This window comes from Cryptomeria japonica, chromosome 8, assembly GCF_030272615.1.
Source record: "Cryptomeria japonica chromosome 8, Sugi_1.0, whole genome shotgun sequence".
Lineage (NCBI taxonomy): Eukaryota > Viridiplantae > Streptophyta > Pinopsida > Cupressales > Cupressaceae > Cryptomeria > Cryptomeria japonica.
Genome location: NC_081412.1, coordinates 93,206,029 through 93,219,831, shown reverse-complemented (window position 1 = coordinate 93,219,831; position 13,803 = coordinate 93,206,029). Strand labels below are relative to the sequence as shown.

The following is a 13,803-nucleotide window of genomic DNA, read 5'->3' as shown; positions in this document are numbered from 1 at the left end:
ATTTGAGAAGTATAGAGACCATGCAAATTGTTGAATCGACCCATAGAATTCACCATTTCTTCAATTAAGTTTACAAGTCTTTTGCAACAATATCTTGGCAACAATCTTTGCCTTCTCTTTCTACTCTACTCTAACTATTTCCTACTCTCTAACTATTCACTATTAGCTAGCTATTAACTATTAACCTTTACAAATGAGGAGCCAGGGCTTTATATAGAGAGCCCTTTACAAATTGATGGCTCTGATTGACTTAAAATCAATGGCTAGGATTACAAGATAGAAACCCTAATTAGGGTTTTGTTGACGTGTATTTTGTACACTATCAAACACAGAATAAAATACTCAAATGGTACCTTATCCTCTCTTGAATAAAGCCTCTGAATGCTGAAGATATCGCGAAAAGTATCAATCAGGGTGACTTCAAGGTTCTTCTAGGATCTCTACGTGTGGATAAGCACCAGTGGTCGTTGTAAATGCTATTTCTTCAAGGGGTCTTACGAACTTTCTAAGAAAGCTGGTCCGTGTTGCTCTCACTCGACTGTAGGAACAAGATTTTTCTAATACTAACAAATTCTCAAAAAAGATCAAAAGATAGGGGTTTCAAGAGATGAACTCTAATCTAATCCTAAGAATGACTCAATGTAGGCTAGACTTGGTAAGATTCTACCAATTTCAGTATTGCCAAGGAATTACAACTCTACTGGAATTGATGCGATCTTCTAAGGTGATTAGTGATTTTCAAATCATCAAGAATTATAGATACTGCCATAAAGATACATATCAATATTTCAATAATGATTGAATGTTCAAGCAATCTCAATATCTCCAGTTGACCACACAAGGCGTCCTTACAATCAGTAAGAAGCTAGCAGTTTGGATATGAATCTCACCAAAGATCAAGCACAACACTTAGTCCTTCAAACTTAAATACTACTTCGACTGAGAATGATTCAAGAAGATAAACAACCATGAAGATAGCCACAAGTATTGCAATAAAACACCATAACTTCAATATTTTATTGATCTCAAAGCCAAATGGACAACAATTGTTCAAAATTCTTTCTTCGCTACTCAATCTTGCTACACAATAACTTTCTCTCTAAGCTCTTCTAATCTCTCTCTCTAATATCTAATCATCTAATGACAAAATGAAAATGAGTGAGGGTATATATAGCATCCTCAATTACAATGAACGGCCCAAATCGAAAGAAGATCAATAGCTGAGATTTTGACACCTAAACCCTAATTAGGGTTTGTTACAAAAAGTTCCCCTTTTAGATGAACATTATTAAATACATAGCCAAATATTTAATTGGCACAAAAGTCGAGGAAACATAGAACAATGATAATTAAGATGCCACATCATCCTATAACAACCTTTCTTCTAGAACCTTGTTCCCTTTCCTATGCTCTTTCTTAGCATATCCAACGAATCTGGACACAATTCCTTCAATCTCAGCAATAGGAACCTCAAGAAGATTCTTCATTCGTTCCTCCAGGTGAATGACCTGATCAAAAGCAGTGAGAAGAGCTGTCTCCCATCCAGGTTCAAGTTCTTTGATCTTCTCAATCAGGAGCATGGTAGTGAACATCAGGTCTCGTTGCTCATCTGTGATGACATTTTCCTCTTTGCAAAAGATGACCTTGACTCTATCCTCCAACTCTTGGATGTCCACATCTGTCTCAATCTCGATCCGCCTGCCAAGAATGGTACACAATACTTCAAACAGCTTATCCTGAATTGGATGGATGATACCTTCAACTTGACTGCATTTGGTGTTGATGTCTTCAGAAAGGACCTCTTTCATCTGGAGCAAAGCTGACCACTATAGGAGGTTATGAGTTCCTCCATCCATTATCTTTTCTTGTGCTAGGATCCGTCTTGGTGTTTGTCTAATTACTTGAAGGACAGGAATGGTAACATCTCGAGTGTGAGCGAAAGCGGCTACAATTATCAATAGATTATGGATAATTTCAAGGACCTGGATAGCTCGATGATATGTCTTCATCATCCTTGTTGCAAATTCAACGGCTACCGTGTGGGATTTATCAATCCAAGAGCTCATAAGTTGATCCAAGCTTTTGACCCTTTCTGCTTCGCCAACCAATTCAAGAGGAAGTGCCTGTAAAGGAGATACTGTTGGATCCTGACGTCTCAAGGGCTGCTTGAGATGACTAAAGTAGCCTCTCCAAGCACCGACCTCTCTCTCAAGCTTCCTATTCTTCTCCATTTCTTCCTTAAGTTTGTCTTTAAGTGCTTCAAACGAATCGGTTGCCTCTTCCATTGCCTGTTCAGTAGTGAGTGGACCAAGCTCAAATGTTTCTAAGTCATACTCATCTGCAAGAATTTCACCTTCATACTTGTCCACTACTGGTGTAGCTATTTGCAATTTCCTGGATCCTGTCTCATCCCTTATCACCTTGGACATCTTTGTGGCCTTCTTCTTTTCCGTTACCTCCTGAGAATTTCCTATAGGGCTTTCTAAATCAAATACATCTTCTTCCTCTTCAATCACAATCACCCTTGTCAGTCTCTCTTTCAACCAATCCAGGATGGCGGATCTTGTTTCTCTAACTTGTATTTCTTTAGGCAGTGGTTCATCTTCTCGGAGAGGAGATGTCGCTTCATCGTCATTTCTCTGATCTTCCTATAGCTCATCAATTCGGGGAGATTGACTTGATGAATGTTGAGGTGTCTGTCCCTTCTCCGGCTTATCATTTTGCACCATGGATTCCATAGATTCATCAACTTTAGGTACCATCTTCTCTTGACCTTCAGCTTGACTTGCCTTCTTTTCATGTTGAGAAGATGTGCTTGATGGGCGATCTCGATTGGCCTCTTGCTTCTTCTTGGAAGATTCTCTTTTCTCAGGTCTTTCTTTCCTCTTTGCGCCTCTAGGATGAGAAGTGTCCTCACTCAGGCTTGCTTCTCCTTCTTCTGGTCTTGCCTCCAAAGTAAAAGTCATCGATACGTTCTGCTCTCTCAACTTCTAATGTTGTACATCCACCCATCTGTGAGTACATGATAAAACAGGGGTCATCAAAGCTCTCAAGTCTAAAACCTCGGGCTCGTTCCAATCTATCTTTACTCTTTTATCTTCCTTGTCATAGGACGACTGGAGGTGCCTAACATTGTCTTGGACTTGATCAGCTACTCTATAAACTTTGCATTTCCTGATGAAATCTACAGGTAACCTGGAATGCATCTTTCTTTTAACTTCTAAATCACTTGAGAGATTCATCCAAAAGTCCTCCACCTGAAACTCATGTTTGTACTTCTTACCAACTGTCTCCTCCATATAACCATGAGGATCAACATTCTCCCGCGAGGCAAAGAATGTGAATGAATACAAGGATAATTCCTTCTCTGCATCTTCGAGGCTTGAGTGTTAGGACATACTTCAACTAAATTCCCCAATATGATGGGCACGGGAATTCCATTTCCATGCTTGTGTCTGGATACCTTTGCGTAAGCTGCCAACTGTCTAGTTACCTCAAGTAACACTATTCTGTCTGTCGGATACCTTAGCAACATGTAGGGAGGTGAAGGACACCCATGAACTCTGATGTATGTAAACTTTTGAAACTGGATGAACCATGCACCATACTTCTTCACAAGTTCCTATGCATCCAGAGATAGTCGATTATGAATTCCACCTTGCAATATCCTAGTGATGTTCATCGTGAAGGTATCATTGACTAACTTGTAGTCACCTCTGGGCGGATGATGCAGATGAACATAAGAGTCACAAGCTCTCACCTCTCCAGGTCCTCTTCCAATCACTCCTCTGTGAGGTAGCCCTGCATACTCGAAACTCCTGATCAAGGCATATATAACATATGAGCTCATATGGAATGATTTGGTAGGCCTTAGTCTTCTCAACTGCACATCCAGACTATTGCTAATAATTCTGGCCCAATGAAGCATTCCTTTTCCTTGGACTATCACTTGAATGAAGAAGAACATCCACTTTTCGAAGTAGAAGGCTTGAGGAGCCCCTGTAACTCGATTGAGCAAAGTTATCAAATCTCTATACTCCTCTTGGAAGTCGATCCTATGCAGGGTGTTGGGAATCTTGTTCAGGCGAGGCCAACTTTTGAGCAACCAATTCTTGTTGATGAGGTTCAGACAGTTGTGGGGATCATCTTCATACATTGACTTGGCTCCTTCTAAGCTTTTGTAAATCATATCTTTATGCTCTGGAAGATGAAGAGCTTCACTTATAGCCTCCTTTGAAAGGTAAGCTAAGGTGTTCCCTTCCTTGGATACGATCGACCTTGATTGTGAGTCATAGTGGCGGGCACACTCGATCATCAACTCATGACACTTGACTGCTGGAGGGAAACTTGCCGCCTTGATGATGCCACTTTCAATTATCTTCTTCGCAACAGGCGATGGCTTGCCAATGTAGGGGACCTCTCAAAACTTCTTCACATTGAAGTTTCCTAAATTGGTATCTCCAATATTACTCCATTTGGACATGATCCTGGTCTCCAATTCGTCATTCTTCTGATCTTCTTTGATGAGAGCCGGGCGACTAGTAGATGCTCCTGCCTTTGGAGTCACCATCTTGACACCTACACAACATTTCAAAATTAGTTCTTAAGCATTATATCTTGAAGTGTAGAAATTAAGACTCAAAAGGAAGATTTAAGATATTAATTAGGAAACTTCATGATAAATTTAGAGTTATCATTTCCTAATTAACCATGCAACACTAAGACTTTTCTAAAAAAATGTCCAAAAAATCAAGTCTTGACCAAGGATGTTAAGATGATTTCGCCATACCTCCTTTTGAGTACTAAACTCTAAGAAATGATGCAAGAAAAAATGGATTTCGCTAGGCAAAGTTTAGATCAAAGCCCTCTCTTGGATGAATTGTGCCTCCTCTAGCTTCAAAAGAATAAACTCCACCCTCTTTGGCCTTCAACACCTAGAAGAAATTCGCTCCAATCCAGCTAGATTTCGCACCCAATTAGCTCTCCAATTTCGCACTTAAGGAAATGATTGAATGATTTGAAATATGAAACAAAACTCCTCCAATATATAGAGCGCTCACCCCTTGCTTCCCCTAGGCTGACTTGGCAAAAAGAAGGTAAAAATAAATAAAATCTCAAAAAAAAAAAGGGGGCGGACTTTGTAAAATAAAAGCAAAATAATGCCTTGAGCGCTTATTAATTGAATTTTAATTTAATAAAAATTAATTTTAAATGCCTCCAAAGTAAAATTTCGATTTTCTCAAGGCTTAAAATTAATTTATTAAATGCCAAAATGCTTTCAATTTAATGCTAATTTAATTTTAATTTTCCAAATGCCTCAAAAGTAGCAATTTTGGCGATCTAATGCAAATTGGAGAATATTAATTTTTAAAACAAGGCTTAATGAAACTCCATGATGATTTTGCCCTGGACCCTCTCTGAGGGTCAGGAGCGATTTTGCAATTTTAGCCTTGAATATTTCGCCTCTTGACTCCAAAATCTCCTGGAGGGTAAATTGATATCCAGTTAAGGTGTTGCATTTCAAAATTTGTTATTTTGCATGAGGAAAATAGGTGGAAATGTCAATTTCACCCTGGACCCTCTCTGAGGGTCAGGAGCGATTTTTCAATTTTAAGTTATAATCCACCTTGGCTTGATTATTGAACCCTCTAGGCCACTCCCAAAGATCCATTTCCTTACATTACCAAGTTAATTTATCAACAATTTTGAAGGAAATAATGCCTTAGAGGAAATTTCACCCTGGACCCTCAGCAAGGGTCAGAAGCGATTTTCCTAATTTTGCTCAAGATTAGCATTTTTCAACATTCAAAATCTTTCCCGGACATTTCAAATAAGTTTTCTCACTAACTTCCAGACTTTGCTCTATCCAACTTGGAAGAAAAAGTGCAATTTTGATGTTTTTCGCCCTAGACCCTCAGCAAGGGTTAGGAGCGATTTTTTCAATTTTGACTAAAAATCCTTATTCCCTTATCAAAACACTTTCTCACCAAGCTAGATCATGTTAATGCCTCCAAACTAAGCAAGATTTTGCCTTTTCAAGTTTTTCGCCCTAGACCCTCAGCAAGGGTCAGGCGCAATTTTTGCAAATTGGGCTTAATTCTCCATCATTTTTTATTGAAACTTTATTCACCACTAGGCAATATCCTTCCTTTATCCTCTTCATCCAAATTTGCTTCGTTATTGCAAGGTAAAATGAGAGTTTTCAACATTTTCGCCCTGGACCCTCAGCAAGGGTCAGGCGCGATTTTTCATTTTTAGCCCAAGATCATCAAGTTTCAAAGGCAAATCATCCTTCATCATGCTTTTGGAGGTCTTTTCATCTTAGCCTATCTTTGCCTTAGCAAAATTTTGAAGAAAACATGCAGTTTTTGTGATTTTCGCCCTGGACCCTCTCCAAGGGTCAGGAGCGACTTTTAGGTTTTAGGCATACTTCTTCATCTTTTAGACTTCAAATCGCCACTAAGGCATAAAACATCATGTCCTCTTCCTATCTAAGCAAGATTTTCCCTTAATTCTTCAAATAAAGGAGAGAATTTTGGAAATTCGCCCTGGGCCCTCAGCAAGGGTCAGGAGCGATTTTTATAATTGCCTTCAAAATCCTGACTCTCAACAATCTCTTTTCACTTCAAGGCTATTAAAACATCATTTCAAGCTCGTGCCTAGGCTCAGATTTGTTCAAACTTGGAGGAAAAGGTTGAATATTAGGTTTTTCGCCCTGGGCCCTTAGCAAGGGTCAAGAGCGATTTTTCAATTTTGGCTTGATTGCCTCCTTTGTTGATCATCAAAGTTATATTCAATGGGTAAGACATGCTTCCTTTCATCCATTCCAATTATAAAAACCACTTTGACCTTGCAAGAAAAATGCTCTTTTGAAAATTTCACTTTGGGCCTTTAGAGAGGGTCAGGAGCGATTTTTATAGTTGTGACCAAAATACTTCATTTTTCATCTTAAAACCTCTTTGCTAAGGAAGATGTCATTTTGTTTCATGCTATGAATAGGTTTTCATGTCCAAGAAAGGTCAAAAAAGTGCTTGCAAAGAATTTCGCTCTGGACCCTCAACAAGGGTCAGGAGCGATTTTACCTTTCCTGGGCAAAACTCCTTCATCTCATCATCTCCAATCAAGTCTGGATACTTTATCATGCTCATTTCATCCTTCATCATGCCTTTGACATCTCAAATCAACCAAACAAGGCTAGAAATGACCCCCATAAGATTTTTCGCCCTGGACCTTTAGAGAGGGTCAGGAGCGATTTTTGATGATTCCAACAAGATCTTTCATCATTTCAAGTAAAACTCTCTCAAGCAGGTGGGGAAAGTCATTCATTTTCCATTCATGCTCAAAACTTGGTCTCTTTCCACTACAAAATGAGGGAAATCAAAATTTCGCCCTGGACCCTCAGCAAGGGTCAGGGGCGATTTTCCCTTTAGTCTCCAAAAAATCATCACTTTTCTTGTCTTCAAAACATCAATTGCCTTAAGTGACGTCCAATCATCCCTCCGGGAGACCCTGCACAAAACAATTTAGAAAAGTCAGTGACAAATATGCCTAAACAACATTTTCGCCCTGGACCCTTAGCAAGGGTCAAGAGCGATTTTACCCTTTTAGGCTAAACTGCTCAACATTTGGGTCTCAAACCACTTCACCAGGCAAAGTTTGGTCACTTTCAAGGCCAGGAACCAGTTAGCAAGTCCATCAAAAACAAGAAATTGTACTTAGGATAAAGTTCGCCCTGGACCCTCAGCAAGGGTCAGGAGCGAATTCTCTGTTTCAGGCATCATCTCACTTTCCAAAAATTGATCAAAACTTCCCCAGGCAAGAACACACAATTTCTCCTTCAAAAATGCTAACACTTAGTCAAAATTGTGAAGGGAATCCAGTTTACAAGGAATTTGGCCTTGGACCCTCAACAAGGGTCAGGAGCGAATTTGACATTATCAGGCTCTTGATCTATTTCATTCCCTGTTTAACTTAGCCCACTAGACTCACTTTCTTCACTGACCTTGCCTAACCGACTCAGACTTGGAAGCCAACTGGACTTGACTCTAAAAAAAAAAAAAACCCTTCTTTCAATCAGGACCTAACCTGAGACCTACTTGACTCCCCTGAAAGGCTTACCTCATTTCAACAATCTCAATTCTTCGGGAGGACACTTAACGATTTCCCAAAATTTGACTAGGCTTAGCCTGAATGATACCAAAAAAGAACCCCTTAAGGTTTAGCCCTAGCCCAGGATCATCACTCACTCACTCAAAACCCTAAAACAGAGAGAAGAACAAACAGAAAAAAGGCAAAACAAAAGCAAAAAGAGGGTGTCCCCATTCTAATGGGGCGATGTGTGAAATGGTCACAACAGGTTTGTAATAACAAACTTCCCTAGCCAATGAGAAAATTACATTCAAGGAGTAAGGACCAATAGGAAGCAGGGGTAGGTACACCGAAGTTTGTGCCGTCTCCGATGAGTCGGGTACATTGAATCTGGACATGCTGAGGTGGACCAATCCGACTAGAGGAGCAGTGATTAGGATGCCACCTTGTCTGACGTCTGCTCTGTGATGACCTTGATCGATCCTCCTTTGTCCTTGATGCACTTGATGAGTGGCGCACCTTTCCTTGACCCTCCTGTGTTTGATGAGGCCTCCTCACGATCAAGTCATTTCTCCTCTAGCAACATATTTCGCCTTGAAATGTTGGTAAGGTCATTCTTCTCTGTTATTAAGTGGTTTCTTCATGTGGTAGAATGAGGTCTTGAGGCTAGCTTGCAACACTTGAAGTCTTCCAATGCTTTAGAAGCACCTTGAGTCCTCCTCCATGCCCTTGGAATGTCCTTGATGATGATGGACTGGAATAGGTCGTCCTTGTCTTGATCTTCTTCCATCTGCAAAACAAACCAAAAGGTGATTAAGGACACATAATAAATTCATTCCAACATAGCATTTCCTACCCTAAGTCATCAACAAGAAGGCATTAGAGTGAAATTCGTTCAAGATCTTCTCCAAGGACAGGCCCTATAATAATTTCACTCTGGACCCTTTGGAAGGGTCAGGAGCAAAATTTGCATTCTTGGCTCAAATCACATTCCTTTAGCCTTGCACTTCACTTTGACCCTTGAATCGCTTTCTCTTGAAGACATCATTGATTTGACCCCCAAAAAGAGGATTTCGCTTTGGACCTAGGCCAAGGACAGGACCTATAAGGAATTTCGCTCTGGACCCTTTGGAAGGGTCAGGAACGAAATTTGCATTCTAGGACAAAATATCCACATTTTGTGACCACAACCTGCTCAAATGCATGCCTAAAGATGCCTTTAATCTCAATCAACACTAGGTTTGATGCAAAATTGGGGAAAAAATAGAGGTTTTAAGGATTTCGCTCTAGACCCTTTGGAAGGGTCAAGAGCAAAATTCTTGATTAAGCTCAAATCCCATCATTCTCCACTCTAAAATGCCTCCCAAGACAAGCACATGCTAGTCTTCTCTCCACCAAGGCTTAGGAATTCACAACTTGACCTTCGTCATGAGCAAATTAGGTGAAATTGAGAATTTCGCTTTGGACCCTTTGGAAGGGTCAAGAGCAAAATTCTTAATTTGCTTGATTTCTCTCACTTAGCTTCATTCTTGACATCTTGTTTTCCTTTGACTCTCCCTTTTGGATCCCCCTCTCACGAAGACAACACTTGCTTGACCTCAAAATGACCTGAAAGGAGAATTTCACTAAAAATCATGGCCAAGGACATGACCTTTTTAGGATTTCGCTCTGGACCCTTTGGAAGGGTCAGGAGTGAAATCCATGTTCTAGCTCAAAATCTTGATCATTGGTGGCCACAAGCCATTCAAAGGCATGCCTAGGGGTCTCTCCAAGCCCATTTCATCTTGATCAAGGTTTGACTTGACACAAAATGGAAGGAAAAGAGAGATTTTGGGAATTTCGCTCTGGACCTTTTGGAAGGGTCAGGAGCGAAATTCAAGATTTAGGCTTGATCCTTCATTTCCTTAACTTCAATTCATCTTGCAAGGCAAAAATACATCACTCCACCCTCAACCACGCCATAAGAACCAATGTTTTGACTTCACACAAGGAGAAAATAAGTGGTTTGAGGGATTTCACTCTGGACCCTTTGGAAGGGTTAGGAGCGAAATTCAAGATCTTAGACAAAATCCTTCATCTCCTTCGCTTTCAATCACTTCAAAAGGCAAAATCATGTCAATCCACCCCCACTATGTCCAAGGAACAAGGATTTTAGCCTAAACAAGGAAGAAAATAGTGTTTTCTAGGAATTTCGCTCTGGACCCTTTGGAAGGGTCAGGAGCGAAATTCAAGATTTAGGTTGATTTCACACTTCTTCCATTCAATTTACCTTCAAATTTGATCAAACTCACCTCTCTTCACCACAATCAAGTCCATTTGCCATCCACTTAGCTCAAAACAAGGTCTTTTCAACGTCTTAGGCAAAATAGGGGTCAACTTGAGGATTTCGCTCTGGACCCTTTGGAAGGGTCAGGAGCGAAATTCTCATTCTAGGCTGATTTTCACCATTTCATCGCCTCAAACCTCCTTTCAAAGGAAAACATGCATCAAAGCCCTTCCAACCATGTCCTAGAAGTCAACAAATTTGGTCATAACAAGAAGCAAAATAGAGGATATGGAAATTTCGCTCTGGACCCTTTGGAAGGGTCAGGAGCGAAATTGCTCTTCTAGGCTCAAAATGACTTCTCTTCCACTTGGCTTTGCCTTAGGCTCAACCCTTGATCCCTTTCCTTGGCATGTATGTCCATTGTTTGATGTCCTTAGTGAAGAAATAGGTATTTTGGGGAATTTCGCTCTAGACCCTTTGGAAGGGTCAAGAGCTTGAAAAAATTTTGCTCTGGACCCTTTGAGAGGGTCAAGAGGGAAATTTGCATTCTTGCTCAAATTCCTTACTTTTCATCACTTCACTTTGTTTCACACCTCAATACTCTCTCAACTACGCCATAAAGACAAGGTTTATGAGGCAAATTAAGACCATGAAGGGAGATATTAGGAAATTCGCTCTAGACCCTTTGGAAGGGTCAGGAGCGAAATTGAAATTCGCTCTGGACCCTTTGAGAGGGTCAGGAGCGAAATTTGTCTTTAGTCTCTCTGTCAGGATCCATATATGGAATATAACATTTAAGTATATATATAATATCAGGATGTTTGAGAGTGGTTTCGGACCTCCAGGAGTTATAATGCAAAATCTAGTTTTTGGAGGATTCTTCAATTTTCCAGACAGTCAAATTTTAGGATCAAGATGGCATTCCAGACTTAGCCAAATTTGAGGACATTTAAGGATCAGGATGACATTCCAAACTAAGCCAAATTTCAGGACATTTAAGGATCAGGATGACATTCCAGACTTCATCACTCACCAATTTGACTTAACTCGGACCTTCAAAGATGATATTCACTCACCAAGCTTCATTGACCTCCTCAAACTCAAACAAGACACAATTAGAAACAAGAGCAAAAGTTTGTCCTAAGGAAGACTTTCAAAGATGACCCTAACCCAGAGCATCCATTGTCTCACCTTTAGCTAAAACAGAGCCTGCTATCTTAGTGATCCCTCTGGCAACACTCGGCATGCAAAGGCTAATAGACAAAACCCTAAAAGACCTAGAAAAACAAACCCCAGAAAGCAAAAGGTAGGGGTCCCCATTTGCAATGGGGCGATGTGTGAATACATCACAACAGGTATCTACATAAATAATGAATAGAATTGGTATGCACATACATAATGATATGGATAGTTTATTGGGCAATCCAAAAGAGATTCTCCAACTAAGATATAAGAAGTAGCATACATTTGAATTAGTTCAACAAAGAACAAAGTTTAAAACATTGTATAGTGGTAAGGATCAGCTTGGACCATAAACAAGGTGATAAGTATAATACTAAAGAAATTTTCCACCATGTGCTCACTCAATTACCTAGGACCCATGTGGTCCACTAAGTAGTTTTACATAAAAACATTGCAATACCATTTAAGGTTGGAGATAGAACAGCCAACAAGTTCAAGGTCTTGAAAGATCATTTTTCATCAGATGCAAACCCTTTCATCTGAGGCCAAACTATTCAATAACCTAAAAATTATCTATTAACAACATCAAGGCCATATCAAAATGTCTGAATCCTAGACAATTCTAGAAAGCGGTGATCTATTGAATCGTAATTACAAAAATTGGCAAGGAGATATGTCTAGTAACTCGACACAATGCCTCCAATTACTAATGGTAATCAAAGACTTTATAATACCATGGAATGTTCTATCATCACCATCCTGCACTTATTTCCATCAAAAAGATAGATCCTTTAATAAAATAGCCATCAAAAAGAACAAAGCCATACAAGATATATATAAACTTTATACTACTGCATTAGCTCTATGCCATTGAATTCATACCGTATTATACTTTGATACATTTGTTCCAATCACCTTACTGGATCTATATTTGTACTTGTTTCTTAGGTCAACTTTAAAAAAGAAAGATAGTCTAAAAAAGCTCTAGTTTGATCCTCACCATAAAGAATTCCAAGCACAAGCCCAACAACAACAGCTGTCATAATGACCCACATCAAAGCACTAAGTACCCTTTTTCCAATGCTCCTGTCAAATGCCAAAAATACAACTTATGTGTCATATTTGTAAATGAATTTCACAATATAGTAAAATTTTCAGTACTCTCCTGGCAGGCTAAGTTGTCTCATTTTTTTACTATATAATATAATATTAACACCATAGGAATAACTGTCTCAGAGAGAGAGAGAGAGAGAGAGAGAGAGAGAGAGAGAGAGAGAGAGAGAGAGAGAGAGAGACTCACTTTTCTTGATCTCCTTCATAGTAAAACATGGCAAACGGTATGACAAAGAACACCAATACAGCATCTAGAATATATATTGCCAACCACAGATCCTTCATAGGAAGTGTTAATTTGCATGCCCCATTGTATATTGCATGGCTGCAAGCATGTTGATTTGCTACGTCTGCTGGCAACATCAGAATGGAGATTTCGGCGACTGAAAGGCCAAGAACTACCACTAGCTTTGGAAAATATGCTTGATTAAGGTCATCAGGATGTTGAAAATTTATAAGCAGGTAGATATTGAAAAGAAAAACAAGGACACACACTACTGCTGCTACTACAATCAAAGCCAAATTGAAATCACCCATTTTTGTCCTTGCTTTTCAACTTTGCAAATGATGATCGGAACTTCTTCTGTTATACATAAGAGCACACTGCTCTGAAGCAGATAACCCCGGTACCTTTCAGCCTTTTTATAAAAAATTTACTGCACATGCAAAGACTGCACTCAATAAATAAGATGTTGATCAGTTACAGACAAAAGTAAAACTTCAAAATACAGATAAGATAGAAACAATATACAAGGGCAACAACTCCACGCACCAGAATGAATGGAAATAGTGTCTGAAACATCAACAAAGTCTTGTTTTTCAATGCTGGGTACCTTGTTCCATAAAATTTGAAAAATTAAATTGGAGATGTCTTTTTCTCAATTCTGACATGAAGTCTTGGGAATCAAACATTAACCCACACTTGAAAGGATGCCAAGTTTAAACTTGGTTGAGAAGAAGATATTCAACAGGCATATGCATCACGTTATGAACCATATTTGTAATTGTTATGAACTTATGATATTCAAAATTATACACTTCAGTCAATGTGGGCCATTATAATCTTTCTTTAAGTGTATACTGTGGATCCATTGACACCGATTTAATTTTTTTTAAATTACCATTGAATAGAACATTGTTGATGTGAGAAGTTA

At 39.3% G+C, this 13,803-nt stretch overlaps 1 protein-coding gene across 14 annotated transcripts in view; it reads right to left on the bottom strand.

Moving 5' to 3' along the window:
• LOC131037020 (LIMR family protein At5g01460) overlaps positions 1-13,803 on the bottom strand; it is a 63,970-nt gene that overhangs the window by 40,131 nt on the left and 10,036 nt on the right. For 6 of the 14 annotated variants that reach the window (XM_057969051.2, XM_057969046.2, XM_057969050.1 and 3 more), the window contains 2 exons: positions 12,837-13,320; positions 12,537-12,622 (listed from right to left, as the gene is read on the bottom strand). In XM_057969051.2, the coding sequence (XP_057825034.1) occupies positions 12,537-12,622; positions 12,837-13,186 (436 nt within the window). In that variant the 5' untranslated portion in view covers positions 13,187-13,320. Of the gene's footprint in view, positions 1-12,536; positions 12,623-12,836; positions 13,321-13,421; positions 13,483-13,803 lie in introns of all 14 variants that reach the window. The other 8 variants (XM_057969056.2, XM_057969052.1, XM_057969044.2 and 5 more) reach the window with 3 other exon arrangements.